This window comes from Nematolebias whitei, chromosome 7, assembly GCF_014905685.2.
Source record: "Nematolebias whitei isolate Nwh7 chromosome 7, NemWhi1, whole genome shotgun sequence".
In the NCBI taxonomy this organism is placed as follows: domain Eukaryota; kingdom Metazoa; phylum Chordata; class Actinopteri; order Cyprinodontiformes; family Rivulidae; genus Nematolebias; species Nematolebias whitei.
This window is the reverse complement of record NC_056504.1, coordinates 9874913-9896543: the sequence shown is the minus strand read 5'-3', so window position 1 is coordinate 9896543 and position 21631 is coordinate 9874913. Positions and strand designations below refer to the sequence as shown.

At 41.2% G+C, this 21631-nt stretch overlaps 1 protein-coding gene across 1 annotated transcript in view; it reads right to left on the bottom strand.

Annotated features, from left to right (window-relative positions):
• The window catches only part of LOC119412136 (synaptoporin), a 31764-nt gene extending 11241 nt beyond the window's left edge, over window positions 1–20523 (bottom strand). Inside the window, exons 1-6 of the mRNA XM_037679112.1 lie at window positions 20396–20523; window positions 20196–20284; window positions 10487–10635; window positions 1036–1160; window positions 718–916; window positions 437–628 (exon numbers count right to left, since the gene is read on the bottom strand). Of these exons, the coding sequence (XP_037535040.1) occupies window positions 437–628; window positions 718–916; window positions 1036–1160; window positions 10487–10635; window positions 20196–20284; window positions 20396–20523 (882 nt within the window). The remainder of the gene's footprint in view (window positions 1–436; window positions 629–717; window positions 917–1035; window positions 1161–10486; window positions 10636–20195; window positions 20285–20395) is intronic.
• Between the last annotated feature and the right edge of the window lie 1108 nt (window positions 20524–21631).

Here is a 21631-nt window from a genome sequence, read left to right as displayed (position 1 = left end):
TATTATTATTATTATTATTATTTTTGTGGACCCCCAAGTACCGGTTCGCGAACCCCGGGCCCCAGTTTGAGAATTATTTATCTAAATCAAGTGTGGGCATCAATGCCTGTGAGTCATTGGTGGTCATATATTGGTCATATATTTTATTAACATGCAGAATATAAATGCATGCTACTTGAAATATAATGCTTACAGCCCAAGTTAACCTTTGCATTGTTGATACTGCACTCACTTGTATTGTGATGATGATATATTTTGGGACTATATTATAAAAATCATTTACAAGAGAGACCTGAGATAATAAAACAAACCATATAATCTCTATATTAAAATAGGGTTAACCAAAGAATATACATTTTTTTTTACATTTACATTTTTCACGTTTTCTTTTCCTCCTATTTCTAAAATCCCAGAGAGAGACAACTTTTGACCTTACCACTGAGGTGTTGAGCCCGGACCAGCGAGGTCCGTGTATGGAGCCACACTTGTTAGTTGGGATTTTGCAGGCAGGGATTAAAAGCTGCACCTCATCTGGGTCAGTGGCCACCTTCACATCAGACAGGGCCTTGGCCCACGCAGAGGAGCTGACCAGCCACATGAAGGAAAACACCACAGTCACTACAAAATCCTGAGAGACACAAGACAGTGGGGTTTAATATAGTCATCGTTTCCTGGTAGAATCAGTTTAAGATGTGGGGTAGTGTCCACTCTACTCACAATGAGTGGTCTTTGACTGTTTTCACGGTACTTATTCAAGAAGAATATGTAGCCCACAGCGGCCATGAGGGAATACAGGAAGGCAAAGACAGCAATGGTGACAAAGAACTCAGCAGAGGAAGAAAAGTCTCCAGCAAGGAAAACTTGCTCTCTCCTCATGGCTTCACATGCCGGCGCATCAAATGACACCTGGTACAGCCTGAAACACACACAGGAAGATCTAAAAGGTGAATCATTGTCATTCCGACAGTGTGGTCAGTAATACGCCTACAAATCAAACTCAGATCATGAACGAGCACAGTCATGTGTCCCATTCACCTGAAAGGATAAGCAAAGTCAATAGGGATGCTCAAGTTGCTGCTGGCCTTCTCCATGCAGTCCACACTGACCCGCAGCTGCCCCGTGTAGCCCCCACATGTCGCAAAGGCAAAGATGGCAAACAGCTGCAAGAAACAGGAAAACACACAGGAACAATCTAGTTATTCTCCGATTAAAACAAAGTGGGGCAACAGATTACTGCAGTGTTTCTGTATTATCCACAGCGACAGACCAATGTATTTTTAACCCACACTCGTAGAGTCTGACGTTTTCCTCAGAGACACATCAGTCCACATTTATTTGTTTTAGGAGTGAATTCACGTGATTAAAGACCTGAGAATTTGAAACTGAGCTAGCTGATGATCAGGAGACAAACAAATATATTTTATTATTATATATTTTTTATTTGTTTCAGATACGGTAAAGCGCAACAGATAACATACAATAAAAAAAAATATTTTCATGTTGTATCTTTATTCCTCTGTCTCTGATGCAGACAGATACAGTAATGGGCATTAAAAATGCATCTTTAAGCTTTTGAGTCGTTCATGCTTCGTTTTTGCAATTCTTGTCTCTCGGCGTGAGTGAGAGTATGAATAGTTGCACATCTTGTTTGTTTTTAAATGTCCCTGTAAAGGACTTGTTCACGGGTCCAGAGTGGGGCAAATGAGGGTGGAGGCAGGTGTGTGTGCTTCACCTTCCTCACCCAAATAGTTGATGTAACGATTAGGGGATTCAAACCGACAACGTCTCAATCACAGTCTCACCTTATCTAATTTCTGTGAACGAAACTCCCCCTAACAATTTATAAAATAGCTTTTGGATGGATTCCTATGATTTTTTTTTAAAAGATCGGAATTGTTTGACAGCAGAAATATAATTGGGTTTAGCCATAAACTTGTTAATCCAGTCAGAAATAATCTACAATTCTCCTTATTCTTCCATATTTTTTCTACAAACCTCACTTCCAAAGATCAAAACTACTGTATATAAATACTAAAATAAATTACTACTACTAATTTGCGTTTTTTCACTTATCGCGGGACTTCAGGGTACAGAGCCCCCACGATAAATGCGCGACTACTCTATTCCTTTAACTTCAGACCATATAGCTGAGAAGCATTTGTGGCAGATGATGATACATGAAAGAATTTAAATATTTTTTATAGACATGAAGTCATATAATGTATAAAACTAAACTGAGATTTCTGAATTTCATGAAAAAAGATGCAAAAACTGTGTATTTTCATTTAAATGCAAATGTGTTCATTGTTTCTTTCCTACAACACTGCACAAAGTATGTTTTTAGATGATCTACTTTGGTGTTGGATTTTCTTTTTCTTAAAACTTCTCAAAACGTAAACTAAAAGGCAAAAGAAAAAATGTAAAATGAAGAGAATTGTTATTAATATCAGCAACCATACCCCCCCCCCCCCAGACACACACACACACACACACACACACACACACACACACACACACACACACACAGACACACACTGTATTCAGTGCACTCTTTAGCCCATATAAACCTCCCACGGCCTCAAGAGTTCTCAGAACCATAATCACCATAATCAGAGCTGATGCCTGGTTAGCATGAACCTTCTTGTTTCCATATTGTAGGCAGTTGGAAATGCAGCAGCTGGCCAGATGTTTTGTAAGGTCCTCGGCCTCTGGAGGGCGCTATCACATCACTGGGGTCTTATTCTGGGAATGTGTCTAAACATGATTTGAGGGCATAGAAATTAAATGTCTGCATAAATGTTTTTCTAATAGTAAACTCCACTCACACCATTCAAATAAATACATTGTTAAAATATGGTAAAATGTGCCAGGTCGTAGACAAAAATGCAGACTACCCGCAGCTACAGTGCCTTGCGAAAGTATTCTGCCCCCTTGAACTTTTCAACCTTTTGCCACATTTCAGGCTTCAAAAACATAAAGATGTAAAATTTTAATTTTTTGTGAAGAATCAACAACAAGTGGGACACAATCGTGAAGTGGAATGAAATTTATTAGATGTGTCAAACTTTTTTAACAAATAAAAACTGAAAAGTGGGGCATGCAATATTATTCGGCCCCCTTGTGTTAATACTTTGTAGCGCTGCCTTTTGCTGCAGTTCCAGCTGCAAGTCTCTTGGGGTACGTCTCTATCAGTTTTTCACATGGAGACACTGAAGTTCTGCCCATTCTTTTTGCAAAACAGCTCGAGCTCAGTGAGGTTGGATGGAGAGCGTTTGTGAACAGCAGTCTTCAGCTCTTTCCACAGATTCTCGATTGGATTCAGGTCTGGACTTTGACTTGACCATTCCAACACCTGGGTACGTTTTTTTGTGAACCATTCCATTGTAGATTTGGCTTTATGTTTTGGATCTTTGTCTTGTTGGAAGATAAATCTCCGTCCCAGTCTCAGGTCTCTTGCAGACTCAAACAGGTTTTCTTCCAGGATGGTCCAGTATTTGGCTCCATCCATCTTCCCATCAATTCTGACCATCTTCCCTGTCCCTGCTGACAAAAAGCAGGCCCAAACCATGATGCTACCACCACCATGTTTGACAGTGGGGATGGTGTGTTCAGGGTGATGAGCTGTGTTGCTTTTACGCCAAACATATAGTTTTGCATTGTGGCCAAACAGTTTGATTTTGGTTTCATGTGACCAGAGCACCTTCTTCCACATGTTTGGTGTGTCTCCCAGGTGCTTGTGGCAAACTTTAAATAACACTTTTTATGGATATCTTTGAGAAATGGCTTTCTTCTTGCCACTCTTCCATGAAGGCCAGATTTGTGCAGTGTACGGCTGATTGTTGTCCTATGGACAGACTCTCCCACCTCAGCTGTAGATCTCTGCAGTTCATCCAGAGTGATCATGGGCCTCTTGGCTGCATCTCTGATCAGTCTTCTCCTTGTTCGAGATGAAAGTTTACTGTAGAGGGACGGCCAGGTCTTGGTAGATTTGCAGTGAGTGGTCTGATACTCCTTCCATTTCAATATGATTGTTTGCACATTGCTCCTTGGGATGTTTAAAGCTTGGGAAATCTTTTTGTATCCAAATCCAGCTTTAAACTTATCCACAACAGTATCTCGGACCTGTCTTCACAGCAGCCAGCAGCAGCTGATTAGAGCTCAACTGGCTGCACCCGTCACTCTCACCCTATATAAGCTTCACTCTTTCTCCTCTTCGGTACCCGGTAGTTGAAAACAGTTTTCTGCAAGTAGATACCTCGCGTTCATGATCCTGTTTTGTTCCCCTCTATCCATAGTGTTTCCCTGTCATAGTTTACATGTTCTCCTAGTTCCTGTCCCGCTTCTGGATCCTGTCCTTACCTCTCGGCTCGACCTCCCGGCTCCTGGACCCACGACTCACCTGGACATCGTCTCTCGCTCGATCCCTTGGATTATTAAGCCTTCTGTCTTCGGCTCTGACCTTCGTCTGCACAACTACGCCTCCTCAACTATGCTTACTCCTTCGTTCCCTTCAGTCATCTGCTCTTTGGTTTTGGATCCTGGCTCGTTGGACCACGACTCTGCGACTGACGGATTCATCACCTGCCTGTTACTGCGGCCGGCCGCAGCCCCTCACCGGACTCAGCTCCTCCAGCAGCGGTCCAGATCAGTTTGGACTTCTTCAGTCTCCAAAACCCCCAAGATCATCTGAGACGGTTAGTGGTCCTCCTTATTGGACTTTTCTGCTCCCTATAGTCTCCTGCACAACCACTAACCGATCTCTGTCTCATAGACTTGTCCCTGATCCGGAACCTGTACCAGAACCGGCCCAATCTGCAATATTTCACCTAGAAAACAAATGTCATTTAATTTTTACTTTGTGCGGTGATTTTGGTCCAAACATAAGGGGGTTCGTTACAGAATGATGACAACAATGGACAACAGCAACAACAATAAACAGTTATAAAAAGTCATACAGATTTTTTTTTTTAACAAATAGGATTGTTAAAAAATAAAAGTAACAAAAAACAGCTAGATTCTAAGGTGAATGTAGAAAACTAAAACAGGAACATGTCTGCATTGGTCCCTGCCAGGAGTCCAACAGATTCTTAAAACCACTTAGAGAGGTCAAGGGCAAGAGCTTCAGATCTTTTTGTAAGATATTCCAGGAAACAGGAGCAGAGTAGGAGAAGACCCTTTTGCCTAGTTCAGTCCGCACTGAGGGAACACTGCAGGTAATAATGTCCTGAGAGTGCACGCTGTAGCTGCACTCATGCAGAGACATGTAGGAGGAGATGTATGAAGGCAGCAGACCAAGAAGTGATTTAAAAATGAAAATGTACCAGTGAGAGAATCTGCGTGAAGTTAATGATGTCCAGTTAACCAATGAATACAGGGTGCAATGATGGGTACGATAATCACAGCCAGTTATGAATCTTAGTACACCGTGATAGACAACATCCAACATCTGCAGGGTTCTTGTAGGAGCGTTCATGTAAATAATGTCACCGTAATCAATGGAGGGAAGGAAAGTCACAGACACAAGGCGTTTCCTAGCATTCATAGTTAGACAGGATCTGTTTCTGAAAAAGAAACCCAGTTAAACTTTCAGTTTCTTTACCAAGTTTTCCATATGGAGCTTAAGAGAGTTGCGAGTCGACCAAGATACCCAAATATTTATAGGAATCAACAAACTCAATAGGGACATCATTTGAGGATGAAATCAGAGGAAGAACTGCTGGGACCAACTTCCTATTTGAAAAAAGCATTCCTTTGGTTTTGTCGGCATTTAGGACAAGTTTGAGGCTGAACAAATCTGTCTGGATGATGTTGAATGCAGATTTCAAAAGCTGGAAAGCCTTTTCAACTGTTTTAGCTCGACAATAAACAACTGTGTCAACAACATAGAAATGTATGGATGCATCAGGGATGCTCTGACCTGCATTACGTATGTAGATTGTAAAGAGGGTGGGTCCTAAGACTGAGCCTTGTGGTACACCATTGTTGACTGTTAAATAACTGGAGGAAGTACCATTATGTTGAACACATTGCCTCCAGTCTGAGAGATAGAGAACCAACCGATGGTGTGTTCTGAGAAACCGATTTCTGAGAGTTTATGACACAAGATGTTATGATCCACAGTGTCAAAATCTTTAGACAGGTCTAAGAAAAGTGCAGCACAATAATCCTTAGCATCCAGTGCTTCAACAACATCATTAAGATTCAGTGAAGCAGTGGTTGTGCTGTGTTGTTTCCTGAAACCAGATTGAACAACGCAATACTACTAACAAGTGATGTCCTCACCTAAAATGAAAAAGATGCTTTACAAGGTTTTATAGTAATTATTACATTTCTTATAAAACAGTGTTGATTGAATTTTTATGTACAATATTTTACTAAAATTGTAACAATGAATGAATCTGAGAGGAATTAAAAACAACTTCAATCTAAAAACATGCAGAACAGTTTGTGCAAATGCAACGTTGTAAACCAGCTTGACATCAGCTTTAACTGACATGACTATTCCAGCAGAAATATTATAATATTTTAGATGGAAACCGGAGTACCTGGAGAAAACCCACGAGTGCACTGAGAGAACATGCAAACTCCACCCAGAAAGGCCCCAGGCCAGGGTTTGAACCAGCGATCTTCTCTCTGAGAGGCAACAGCCTGCAGAGGAAGTGCTACAAACAATTGCCACTGTTTGTGTTAGCAATTGAAAACAATGTAAATAACTGTGTAATGCAAAAGTGACAGCATGTTTCCACAGAGGCTTCATAATTCTGGGGTGGCACACCAAAACCAAAAGCCAGAACATAATTTTTGGCCCTTTGTTGTGTTGTTGTTGATGTGGGTAATTTGACAAATTCAGCAACTCAGGAGCTCAGGAATCATCTTCCGTTACACACAGGCCTGCTTCTGTGCTTTCTTCTATTATCTTTTTTATTTACAGTTCATATTGTTGAGGAAAAGGGAGTGGTGGTGCAGAGGTTAGAGAAGGTGGGCTTGTGCTTGGAAGGTTGCCGGTTCAACTCCCGGTACAGACGACATCGAAATGTGGGTGGGATTAATGAAGCACCCACACCTGTCTCCACCCTCATTTGCCCCACTTGGTTAAGGCCCTTAACCTCCATCATCTGCTCCCCCAAGTGCCCCAGAAAGCAGCTCCCTGCTCCACACAGAGGGCTGTGGTAGCTCGGTGGTCTGTGGTTGTGTCAGGAAGGACATCCTACGTAAAAATAATTGCCAAGTCTTGGTGCAACTTACAAAGTAGTTCGCTGTGGTGACCCCTGAAGAAGGGAGCAGCCGAAAAAAGAAAGAAAAAAAAAAAAACTTGTTGAGAAAACATCCATCCATTATCTTTACCCGTTTATTCCATTTTGGGTCACGGGGGTCGCTGGTGCCCATGTCCAGCAATCACTGTGCGAGGGGCGGAGTACACCCTGGACGGGTCGCAAGTCCATCACAGGGACACATAGAGACAAACGAGACAAACAACCATTCACTCTCTCACTCACACCTAGGGACAATTTAGAGTTACCAATCAGCCTAACATGCATGTTTTTGGTCTGTGGGAGGAAACCGGAGCACCCGGAGAAAACCCACGCATACACGGAGAGAACATGCAAACTCCACCCAGAAAGGCCCCTGGACCGGGGTTTGAACCAAGGACCTTCTTGCTGAGAGGCAGCAGCTCTACCAGTTGCGCCACCGTGCTGCCCCTGTTGAGAAAACATATACATACATATATATATATATATATATATATATATATATATATATATATATATATTTATTTATATATTTATATATATATGTATATTGTGATGGAATTGCGACTGGTCCAGCGTGTACCCCGCCTCTGGCACGGTGATAGCTGGTAATGACTCCACTGACCTGAAAAGGGAGAGGTGGGCGAAGATGGATGGAACTGCCAACTGATCAAAATCAAAGTTTGTTTTTATGTCAATGATGTTTTACTAGTACTAAATAGAAGACAGATGTCTTTGTCTCTCAAGTTTTTTTCCCCATTCAGTTGATTTAGGACAGGTTTGTGTTAGTATACAGAGCAGTGAAGCATGACTCCACAATACTGATACTATGTAGGACTGATCTGGATCACATAAACAACCGTCTTTGGTCTGACTGGGTTAAACCAGCTTAGATGAAAGCTAACAGGGAAGTCTAGTTTCTTCTCTTCTCCAGGTGGAGACTGAATGCTGCTGCACCTGTCACAAGGTGCAAAGCTGGAACCATCCATTTATCCATCCATTATCTTTACCTGCTACTTTTTGTCGGGTCACTGGTGCCCATGTCCAGCAGTCATTGTGTGTGTGTGTGTGTGTGTGTGTGTGGGGGGGGGGGGGGTGACCCATTGACAGGTCTCCAGTCCATCACAGAGACACATAAATACAAACGAGACAAACAACCATTCACTCTCTCACTCACACCTAGGGACAATTTAGAGTTACCAATCACCTAACATGCATGTTTTTGGTCTGTGGCAGGAAATTGGAGTACCTGGGGAAAACCCACGCATGCACGGAGAGAACATGCAAACTCCACCCAGAAAGGCCCAAGGCCAGGATTTGAACCAGCAACTTTCTCTCTGAGAGGCAACAGCTCTACCATCTGAGCCACCGTGCCACACCAAAGCTGGAACCCCCTCCTGAAAACCTCTTCCTGTTCACTCACCATTTTGGGCTCCATATACAGCTCAACCATTTGCCTTCTAACAAACCGAATGATGAAACGTGACCAGAAGAGTGTGAGATTTAATTCCTTCTTCCTAATTATCACAAAGACCTGCAGATAAACATCGCTCTCTTTATTTCAGTACCCTCTCGCTCTCGCAGCTGCCTCCTCTGTCTGTGATTTTCAGCTCGGGGTTTAGTCCCTCTCATTTCTGGCTGGGGCCTTTGAACAGGAGAGCGTGGCATTGTGGAAGGAGGGTGGGTGCTAAGCCCCGTGCCCCCGTATGTTTATCTGCCTCTCCCAGCTGGGCTCCTCGGGGAACGAGATAGGAGAGCAGGAGGAGAGCGAGGCAAAGCAACGGCAGAGACAGGGAAGACGAGGGAGAAGCAGGAGCATGGGAATGAAACTGTCCATGGTGTAAACAAAGCTCTGAAACATCTCTGCCATCCTTTATCGTCACTGACCTTCATGGCGAAGAAAACTACAGCAGTAATCTGAAAATTAATGTGCTTTCAAGCCAGTTCAAGATCTAGAATAAAAATAAAAAAAAACTGCAACTGGTTTATTTATCTACAGATTTAAGAGTGCATGTGGATAAGAATCATTTCTCAAGTAAGAGTAGAGTACTCCAATAAAAATGTGGAGGAGGCTGGTGATGAGAAAAACTGAGGATTATAAAATGATTTAATGGCTTCAGTCTTGACCACCAGGAGTCTAATTTATTGTTCAATAACAGTCTTTGTTGGGAAGAACAGAAAACATGAACCAGGGACATAAAATACACAATGTAGCCATTGGAGATGAAAAAAATGTATATCTAAAATGGTAAAAACTAAAAATATATGGCAGAATATTTACCAAAACAGCAGATAAAGTAGCTTATTGTCACAAAAATTAGAAAAAAATAAAATATATATTTGCAGATTAATGGCAAGCCACATTTTTGCAAAGTTCCTCACAGATACTGCACACACACCCACACGTCCACCTGCTACATTCATGTTGACAGGAATTGATGCAGAGACAAGTCGCTGCTTGAGGCTGAGGGGAAAAAAACGGGTCTCAGATGTTCACCCTTTCCTCCTGCTAGACTCAAAGAGGAGGAAAGAACTATAATATTCTTTGTGAACCCAGAAGAAAGATTAAACAGAGCAAGATACAGATTTAATATAGCAGGGATTCCCCTAAATTTAAATATACATTTTATTGTCAAAAGGATTTGCTCATGTCGCTTCACACACATATGAACTTGAGTGACATTCAATTCAATTCAAAAATACTTTATTAATCCCAGAGGGAAATTAAGTGGGCAGCACGGTGGCACAACTGGTAGAGCTGCTGCCTCTCAGCGAGAAGGTTGCCGGTTCAAATCCTGGTCCAGGGGCCTTTCTAGGTGGAGTTTGCATGTTCTCTCCGTGCATGCGTGGGTTTTCTCCGGGTACTCCAGTTTCCTCCCACAGACCAAAAACATGCATGTTAGACTGATTGGTAACTCTAAATTGTCCCTAGGTGTGAGTGAGAGACTGAATGGTTGTTTGTCTCGTTTGTCTCTATGTGTCCCTGTGATGGACTTACAACCCGTCCAGGGTGCACCCCACCCCTCGCACAGTGATTGCTGGACATGGGGACCAGCGACCCCCGTGACCCAAATGGAAAAAACGGGTAAAGATAATGGATGGATGGATGGATGGAAATTAAGTGTTGTTGTAGCTCATCATCCTGGTTTCATTCAAGAGTTGTTATAGATGCTGATAGCTGTGGGCAGGAAGGATCTCCTGCAGCAAATCCAAAGAATCTGGCCACAGATACCAACCTGTCCACCCAGATCCAGTTTGCTGTCAGACCTAGCAGGCCTCTCGGTCTTCCTGGGCAGCAGGACTGACCGAATACCGGGCAGAATTCTTCCCTGTGCAATGGTTACTCCTCCCAGTAGTCTGCCAAGCTCCTTGTCACCATAGACAGCTGAAGGTGCCAGGGGATGATCCCGGTCCTCTTGTTGTCACGAGCCAAGTTTCCAACCACCTCCAAGATCTCAGCGGTCAGGTACTCGAGTACCGCCGCCAGGTTGACGGGAAGTCGTCCACGGCACCTCCTTTTCAACTTGTCTGGGATTTGGGGCTGTAGTGAGATATTTGAGCTTTTGAGATGTTAATCTGCTGATTCTGGTTGTTAAAAAAACACCTTGTTGCCACGGTTACGCCTCATAACAAATGCCCAAAAGTAAAAAGGGTTCAGTAAAAATGATGCCAACTGCACAACATCTGATACCAGAGTACACGATCATCTGAAAAAAGTAATTTACATCCAGGAAAATAGGAATTAAAGCTTTCAAAAGCAATAACTCAGAATGAAAGTAACAGAGCTGCTCCAACATGCAGCCACCTTGAGCGGCGCAATTCTAGAATTCAGAATTCCCATTCTTAATCAATGGGGTTTAATATGATGCTGGACCACCTTTTGCAGCTCCAACTCTTCTGGGAGGACTTTCTACAGGCTTAGGACTGTGTTTATGGGAATTTTGGACCGTTCTTCCAGAAGCACATAAGACAATGATGTTGGACGAGAAGGCCTTGTTTGTAGTCTGCATTCTAGTTCATCCCAAAGGTGGTCTATCGAGTTAAGATCAGGACTCTGTGCAGGTCAGTCACTCATCCGTGTCTTCCCCTAAACTGTTCCCACAAAGTTAGGACCACAAACTTGTCCAAAATGTCTTGGTATGCTAAAGCATTACACGTTCCTTTCACTGGAACTAGGTGGTCGAGCCCAACTCCTGAAAAACAATCCTACACCATACACACACAAACATCACACTTGGCACAGGGCAGTCGGACAAGTACCGTTCTCCTGGCAACTGCCATACATGCTCATCCGTCAGATTGCCATGCAGAGAAGCGTGATTTGTCACTACGGATAACACGTCTACACTGCTCTACTGTCCAGTGGTGGTGTGCTTTACACCACTGCATCCGATGAGTTGCCTTGCTCTTCATTATGTAAGGCTTGGATGCAGGTGCTCGGTCATGGAAACCCATTCCATGAAGCACACTGTTCTTGAGCTCATCTTAAGGACACATGAAGTTTGGAGGTCTGTAGCTACTGACTGCAGAACGATGGTAACCTCAGTGAACTATGTGCCTCAGTATCCGCTGAGCTCGCTCTGTGAGCTCCTGAGAGCGACCCCGTACTTTCACAAATGTTTGTAGAAACACTCTGCATGCTTACAGTAGGTGCTTGATTTTATACACATGTGGCCATGGAAGTGACTGGAACACCTGAACGCAATGAATTGGATGGGTAAGCAAATACGTTTGGCAAGATAGTGTATAATTTAAAGTAAACAAACTAAACGTGAATATTTTATTATTATTTAATTATTTATTTTTTTATATTTATTAGTTTTATTATTTATTTTATTATTTTATCGGGGAGTGGTGGCGCAGAGGTTAGAGAAGGTGGGCCTGTGATCGGAAGCTCGCCGGTTCAAGCCCCGGTACCGACAATATCAAAAATGTGGGTGGGGTAGGTGAAGCACCCACACCTGCCCCCACCCTCATTCGCTCCACTCTGGGCCCATGAGCAAGGCCCTTAACCCCCATCTGCTCCCTAAACAGGTCTCTCTTGAAAGTGAGTTCTCGTGGCTCAATGAGACTCCCTGTAAACTGTAAAAAAATTTCCAATTAAAACTAAAATCTCAAGTGGTGAAATGTGACATAAATTTGATGAGTACTTGAAAAACAGAGGATACGATGCATAATTTGTCAAACTCGAGCTTGAATTAAACTGTTGCTAAATAAAGTTTGAGCTGAATTGTTGATGTGGAAATCTGACATACAGTGACACAAAGGGTTGAATGATCTAGGGCTTATCTTTATCCAGCGCGTGTCTTTTAATCCGCATTAAGAAGGCCTAGCAGACTGCTTTCTTTAATTAAAATAGCTAAAATCAGAAGTGTCTTCCTTCAAGTTGATGCTGAATAATTAGTTCATGCTTTTGTTACTTTCAGGTTTAATGACTGTAACTCCTCATGTTGATGTTCCAAAAGTTCAGTGAAAAAATCCTCATCAGATTGAAATCACTGCAGCCGGAGTGCTGATGGAGACATTTCTCTAATGTCAGAATCTCAGCATTGGCTCCATGTGAAATAAAATAAATGTCTCCAAACCTTCCAAGCTCTCAGTACCCACACCCTGTCAACATTTACACAAAGTCGCTTCAACAACATCCTACACAACCCTGAGGGTGATATGCATTTCTTTGAGCAGTGCTAGGGTTTAATATACACCGCCCTACAATCCAGCTGATTTTTGTTACATTTTCTTTTAAATACCTTTTTATTTTTACTTGGTTAAAAAAAAAAAAATCTCAATTTGTACGCATCTTTTATGATTGTCTATAATTGTCTTTGTTGTCCACTGTTGTCATCACTCTCTTAAAATCAGGTCTCTCTTGTAAATGAGTCCCCGAGGCTCAATGGGATTAACCTGTCTAAATAAAGGTTGAATGAATGAAAAATATATTTGTGATCACTTTTGTCTAAAACAAGTATCCTGATGGTCTTTTTCTCACAAACAGTTATTTTAGCATCCTGTTTGTTTCTAATTCGGCAACATGTCACGTTTCAAATTGCACTCGATTTATATTTGTGGTCCGAATGTTGTTGGATTTTATTAACCTTTATTTAAGCAAACGAATCCCATTGAGATCACTTGTGTCTTTTGATTGGGAGGCCTGGGTCTGAAGGCAACTAACATGTATGTTTTTGTAAGAGAAGACCAGAGCACCCAGGGAAAACCCATGCAGACACGAGAACATGTAAACTACACACAGAAAGACACCAGGTCCAACCCAGGGATTGAACCCAGGACCGTCTTGCTGCTAACCACCAATCTACCGTGCTGCCAATTTGCTAATCGTTTGTTTGATTTCCATAAGTTAAAAACTAAACGTATTAATTGGCCAGCCTTTGTTTTTTAATGCCTTTATTTTTATACAGTACTACCAGTTTATAGATGTGCATGTTTGTATTTGCACGGCTGCACACGCGACTCTGAACTAGAATAATCACTTCTGTGCACGAGTGTGTTGACGTTTTCGGAGGCTGGATGTGAGCGTGGAATATAAATGTATGTGATTGTAGTTTAAAAATATCTCATTCACTCCACTCAGGCAGAAGCATAACCAACACACACACGCACGCACACACACACACACACAGTCTCACTAGCTCGCACCGCTGCAACTCGCCAGTGTGCAAACAGGGGCAATTTTACGCCAACTAGTTAAATGCAAAACAAAATGACAAAGACGGATCAGAAAAAGGAAACACGGAGCTTCTATTATTATGCTAAGCTGAATTAATTTTGATAAATGTAATAAAAAAATTACATTGCACTCACACTACCGTTGTGTTATCCTTAGAAAAGCAGGATTTTCTCAGCAATTTTTTAAAGCTGTGATAATAATCTTCACAGCTACATCCCTTCTACTTCGCAGACCATAGATGGAGCTGGACAAAGAAGTGAAGAATAAAAAAGTCTAAGGAGAACGCTTCACTGGAAGCTCCAGAGTCGCTGCAACAAAATCAGCAGCTCATTTTGCTTCAGATAATCCTCTCCTGCAAAGGGAGCGTTTTGTGCCAAGCACAGTGCAGCTTCATCTTTCCCTCCATCTCTCTGTTCCACGCAGCTGTATGCATCACCGACCAGAAGAAAATTCCCAATCACTTTTGGTAACAGTGTCCTTTTGTTAATCTCCTGTTAGGTTTCGGTGGCTGTTTACTCCGAGGGCCTACAGGAGCTGGGAGCAGAATGCTGTGGAAGAAGACGCTGGGTGCACACAGCAGGGCATTTGTCAGTTAGTGCAAGTGTAGCCCTTTGTTATTAAGAGTTAGAAGAGTTTACAAATGTTGCCAAAAACTAAATATTACAACACTTGAAGGAACCTCTTAGAAAAGTGAAGAACGGTCAAAAGTTCTTCAAGTAGATGTTCAGAGCTTTGAAGTGGAGTTCTATAGAAAGTCATAAACAAATAGCATCTTACCTGCAGCAGTAAGCTTTTTGATTAATGTCACTTTGGAGAAACAAGTTTTATTCTGATGGGACTGATGAGCTAATGGCTAGTCGACATTGAGCTAAGACCAGAGTGGATTAGTGTACTCCTAAAACATCCCCAGTCACAAAACTTTCATAGCAAGTGATGAAAAAATTAAAAATAGTTTTGCATTACAGTTATTTACATAGATATTTATGGCTGTTTGCCAGCCTAAATAAACAACAGCAGCAAGCTGTAGCACTTCCTGTCAAACATAAGCACTTATGATAAGAATATTATATTTTTCTGGGAATTATTTTATTTTGAAAAACTGAGAGCAGTGAAAAGGTTATATTCACATGAACCACTATGAAAGATGATCCACTAATTTCTTGTTAAACTCAGATGAGCCATTAGTTCATCAAACAAGCCAGAGTTAAACTGTTTGTCTAAACTGAAGTTTGTGCAACAGGTGAAATATTAACTGTTAATATTTGTTCGACAGAATCTCACCTCAGTAAAACGGAAACGGTCCAATCAGTTCAGGAGATTTATAAAATTGGATACTTTAGTATTCAGGCTTTACAGTAAAAATCTGTAAAAAAAAGATGGTGTAGCAGATAAGATGAGGTGACAAAAGGGCGATAACTGCATTTCAACTTAAAGCTCTCATTATGGGGCACCAAAAATAATCTATCAAGAATATCTAGATTACCTAATGTATTTATTCTTGCTGTATATTAAATTTCTACACTTGTATCCACTTATTTATAAGGAATCTCCAATCATACTAAGATATTAATAAAGGGACCATGCAATGCAGACTTGGATCTACCTGGATTATTGAGCATGCATCAGGATGTTCCTGTTTTTAGTTTTCTACATTCACCTTATAATCTAGTTGTTTTTTGTTACTTTTTAAGCTATCTTATTTGTAAAAAAAAATAAAAATAAAAAAAATCTGTATGCCTTTCTATAACTGTCTATTGTTGTCGCTGTTGTCATCATTCTTTGTTGAAATCAGGTCTCTCTTGTAAATGAGTCCTCGAGGCTCAATGGGATTTACCTGAATAAATAAAGGTTGAATGAAAACTGTTTAAAAATATATTACAAAATTAAACTAAATCAAAATAAAAATTAACAAATAGGATCACTGAACAAATAACACAACAAAACAAAAAATAACACTTAAAATTTGGGAATAATATTCAGACTTTTGGCACAGAGTAACTTTAAATTATCTGAAGCTATTTAAACAGTAATATAAGCAGCACGGTGGCTCAGTTGGTAGAGCAGCCACCTCTCAGCGAGAAGGTCGCTGGTTCATATCCCGGCCCGGGGCCTTCCTGGGTGGAGTTTGCATGTTCTCTCTGTGCATATGTGGATTTTCTCCAGGTACTCCGGTTTCCTCCCACAGATCAAAAACATGCAGGTTAGACTGATTGGTAACTCTAAATTGTCCCTAGGTGAGAGAGTGAAAGAGTGAATGGTTGTTTGTCTCTGTGTGTCCCTGTGATGGACTGGAGACCTTCGCACAGTGATTGCTGGACATGGGCACCAGTGACCCCCGTGACAAAAAATGGAAGAAACGGGTAAAAGATAATGGATGGATGCATTTAGAATAATATTGGGGATTTTTGTGACATGTGTCGTCAACAAGGAAGAGGGCCAGCAATGGAGGAGGGGGCGTACCAAAGAGACCATCTTATCACAAGCAGAACTGGTTTGTTCTACTTTGGAGAAAGCTGTTGGGGGAAGAATCAGTTTTGTCGTGTGTTTCCTTGACTGATGAAACCTTCCGGATAGAAGGCGAAACGTTTCAGCACAAAAAAAGAAACTGTCCAGATGACCTGACTGAAAAATGTTGGATTGTATACCTGGATTATTGAGCATGGACTTTGTTGTTGTTATTAGGTTGGTAGTTTATGCCTTTAGGGTTTTCATGTTGCGTTTGAGTGACCACTTATTAATGAGGTCACATGGTAAATGTTCTTGTTTGCTTAGCGGACCGGTCTGTCTTTAATTCGATTGTTGTAATAATAGTCTGTTTTAGGGCATGTCACAGGTGTGTTCACACTCAATATGTGGTTTTTGTGGCTCGAGCTCCAAGAAATGGGGGTCTGATTTCCGAGCCAGAAAGTTGTTGGCCTCCAACGCGTTTTCCTTCGTTGGTCCAAATCTCTGTAAAGCTAAGCAGCTTAATTCTCTCAGCTGATATGAGCTTGTTTCTGAATTAGCAAGAATACCAAGTTGGTGTTTGATGAGGATATTTTGAATGCAGGGACAGTTTATGACTAAATGAAGATTAAAGAAACTTTGAAGAGAGAAATTATTGTGATGGCTTTTATTTAAACTTTATTGTCTCCTTGTGCTTTGATTCTTGATATCAGAACGTTGTGTGAGTGAAGATAAACACACAAATGTAGAAATGCATTTCTCTCTGTCTGAAGAGCTGCGCTCATCCTTGAACTGTGTGTCGGATGTCTCGTTTGGCCAGTCGAGCACCTAAACGAGAGGACAGGTCACCTTTTCCTGTCTGACACAAAGACAAAAGTTCTTCGTCTCAGGGTCGAGGCCAGACTGAGGTCTGACTCAGTCCTTAATGTGTCAGTAAAAGCTACATCAGATCCAGAAGCTCAAACTAAAATGTTCTCAAGCTACATTCCCACCATGGTTATTTTAAGATCCTTGGTGAAATTCTAATCAGATTTCACAAACATAAAAAAGCCCAAGAAGATAAAACTTTAACTAAAGTGTTTTTATATATTTAGGATTTCAGCTGACAGGTACAATGGAATTTGGTTCCAAAGGTGAGTGAATAGGATGGAGCATTTTAAGCTAAGAGAATAAAGACATGGTCAAATTTTTCTCAAGGTAAAAAAAAATGTAATCATAATCTCAAACGCTCTGTCCTACTAATAATACGGCTGCACATTTTTGTGCAAACTTCAAACCAAATTTTATATTCTGCATTGCATTCTTGTCCAACACAATGAGGTGAGGTTGAGGCAAACGTCAAATAAATGCGCTACATGATGATTACAAAAACAGAATGACAAATATGTTGCTTCATCTCCTTGGATTAGGAGATTTGTTGCTTGTCCAGTTATCCCCGCCTACAATGCTTCATTAAAGATTTGGAAGGAGTGGAGATTAAAGTGCATGCACAGGAAGTACAAACAGCCAGAGGGGGAAAAGAAACAGCAATGAGTTATTCTGCTTATGACCACTGAGCAGGTTACTAATGGACTTAGTCAGATACCAAAATGATTTTAGGTGCTTCAAGATTGTTCAGAGTCCAGCATGTTACATCATCTCAGCTGTTTCCAGTTATCTTCTACTGTTGACTGACAGCCGGTGCGGTTAGACATGCGATGCAAACAAAGAATATAAATCTGGACTTTTAATTCTGTTTTTCTACTTTTTTTAAAAATAAAAGCTATAAAATTGCTTTGCACAACAATCTTTGTACAAGTACATCTTTGTACTTTGTCTCTTTGCACCCCACTGAAGTGTCAGAACCGTCACTCAGCAGTGCCACATTCTGTGTGCAGTAAACCTGGCTTTCAGTACAGCAGTTCAGCAAACTAACATAAAGCAATACAAGCAGAAAAGTCCAATTATTATCAGCTTTATTTGGGTGATAATGATTTATTAAAATACATCTGGTATGTCCTTAAAACTCATCAGCATCAAACATTTGCTGGAAATTGAAAACATTCAAATTTCAGTCAATTCAAATTTCATTTTTCATCTTTCAGCTAAAGCAATAACAGCACACCTACAAGTGTATAAATCCATTACTTGGTATCTATGGTAATTCATGTGTCAATAGATGCTACAAGCCTCTTCTTTTCAAAAAGGAACTGAGTTATTTCAGTGGAGAAAAACAGATCTTTGACCCAATAAGTCTCTTGTGATATCTGTCAACAGCTGCCGCCAACCTCTCTGCCTCTCCCTTTGCCTTGTTCTGTGTGCGAGTTTGTGTGCACCGATGCTCCTGCGCAATTGTTTATCGTGTGCATTGTGCAGCATTTTATGAAGGCTTATACTTTGACAGCTAACAGAAAGTGATAGGTCAACGAAGAAATGACAAAATATGACATCTAAACAGGCATGGATGGAGCAAGACAGAGATGAATGGAAGAATGGAAACAGGATATATTGTAATGTTGGCTCATGCATTCAGTCGGTTTATTCTGGGCTGTATTTTATTTAGCTTTAATTCATTTACACTTTGAATTTGTCATGTAGACCAATATGAGTGTTAAAAAATATCTGTGGTAATGTTTGGAGAACAATTCATCTTTGTTCGAGAGACTTTATTTGAGATCTGGCATTAGATAACCTTCAACATTAACAGGATCTGAAAATATCTAATATAACTCCATCAGTTTCACAATATGCTGTTATTCTAGAAGAAATATTATATTTGAACCAGAATTTCAACATCTAGCTGCAGCCACTTCTGTTTGTGTTTGTAAATAACTATAGACTTCTTTGAAAGAAATTGTACAATGTAAAAATGAGAGCAATGTAAAGCTTTATAGAATAGCGCTCACATCAACTGCCAGGAAATTTAGAGAGATGGTTTTTTTAGTACTAACTGAATTAGCTTTTAGTTCATCATTCTGGTAACATAAATAAATAACTAAAACTATTCTCTAAACAGATGTCATTCAAAAAAGAGATAAGATAAGATAGAACTTTATTGATGCTGCAGGAAATTTTTGTGCCAGAGTTTCAGTACAAAGGAATCTACACAAGGAATCATACAAGATATAAAAAATAAGAGAAAATATAAAAATACCAGCAATTAAGTTCTAAGCAGGTCAGAAACATTAAAGTGTTTATTGTAGTACAGGAGTAATTTTAATGTGCAGAAAGGGGGAGGAGTTGAAAAGCTTGATAGCCACAGGGAGGAAGAACTTCCTGTTTTGTTCTGTGCAGCACCTCGGTGTCTCAGTCTACGACTGAAGGTGCTGCGGTGAGAGTCCAGGGTGTCATGCAGGGGGTGTGACGTGTTGTTCAGGATGTAGAGCAGGTTCCTCAGCATCCTCTGCTCAGACACCTCTGTCAGAGACTGCAGGTCCACTCCCAGAACTGAGCCAGCTCTCCTGATGAGTATATCGAGTCTGTTGGCATCAACTTTCTTCATCCTGCTGCCCCAGCACACCGCAGCGTAGAAGAAAACGCTGGAGACCACCGAGTGGTAAAACATCTGCAGCATTGTCCTGCAGATGTTAAAAGATCTGAGTCTCCTCAGAAGAAAAAGGCGACTCTCTCCTTTCTTGTAGATGGCGTTGGTGTTAGCTGTCCAGTCCAGTTTATTGTCTAGGTGGACCCCCAGGTACTTGTAGCAGTCCACAGTGTCCACCTTAGTACCCTTAATGTTGATAGGGATGGGGGTGAGAGTGGTTTTCTTCCTGTAGTCCACCTGCAGCTCTTTAGTTTTTCCAACATTGAGTTGCAGGTGGTTCTGTACACCACACCTCCGTATCCAGCTTCCTGGTCACCAGTGATGCAGCCCACAATGGCAGAGGCATTGAGAACTTCTGCAGATGGAGGATTGTGGTTGTACCTGAAGTCTGAGGTGTAGAGGGTGAACAGAAACGATGAGAGGACCGTTCTCTGAGGAGCCCCTGTGCTGCTCAGTATGGTGTCTGAGGTGGTGTTCTGCAGCCTCACTTACTGTGGTCGACACGTGAGGCAGTCTCTGATCCAGGTGACCAGCGAGTCTTTCACCTGCATGTCCCGGAGCTTACTGCAGAGCAGAGCAGGTCTTATGGTGTTAAAAGCACTGGGAAAGTCAAAGAACATGACTCATACAGTGCTGCCTGCCTTGTTCAGGTGTGTGTAGGCTCTGTGCAGCAGGTATCTAGAACAGGTAAGATACCAACTGTAGGGATATTTCTAATTAATCCTGCATCAAACATTGTGAATAATCTCTTTAAGAAATAAAAACACGTGGAAATGGTATAGGCATGTGGATTTTTTTTAATTATTATTATTTTTAATTTAGGTTAGAATTCATTTAAGTCATGAAAAAGTCAACGGAAGGAGGTTCAGAGGTTGATTTTAACTCACAACTGATCAACATGAGCAAGAAGCTACAGCTAAGTTGGCAGTATTTGACAAAGTACAAACAAAAACAACTGAAATACGCTACGTTGAAACTTTTTTTCAAACATACCACAATGTGAACGTTAAGAAATTGATTTGCTGTTTCTTTTACCAAATCAGAAAAAAGTGTATGTGTGGAAAAAAGTAAAAAGCCTTCAAATAATGAACACAAACACTTCCTGAGGGAAGCAGAGCTGGTGTACAGTGAAGTACTGAGGATGACATCATAGAACAGTAGGTCAGACGGGGGTTGGATGAGAGGAAGACCATTACTCATTAATTACACTCATGATGGAGGCTCTGGCTTACAGGCTGATGAATCACAAAATCTTGTACTGTACTTGTAGAACATCTCTGTTTGACACACTTCACCTGCTTGACTGTGCTTATCGTTTGCATCACGTACTCAAGCAACTCGACTCTTTCCCCTTTTCCCTTTTTTCTGTCTCCCCCTCAAATGTGCATAACATAAGCACGAAGACAAAAACAGTGAGGAGTTTGGGCACATCTCAAAGGACAGCTTCTGCATGAGTTGGTCAACAGTGGAGAGGGGCGGACCTTACAGCTGTTTGGAGCTGAATATGCCAGCCACTGACAGCGTGCCAAACAGGAAAAGAGCTGCACACACATACACAATCCTGCACATTTTTTTCTATATTAGTATGAGCTTACTTCTAACATAAACATTTCCGAAGCCCCTTACTCTAACACAAACCTTCACAACTCCTGAACCTCACATTCTAGCTCTTGTAACGGTGTCGGACCATAGAGCTATAGTGTGCTTTTTAAGTTTTTAGTTATATAT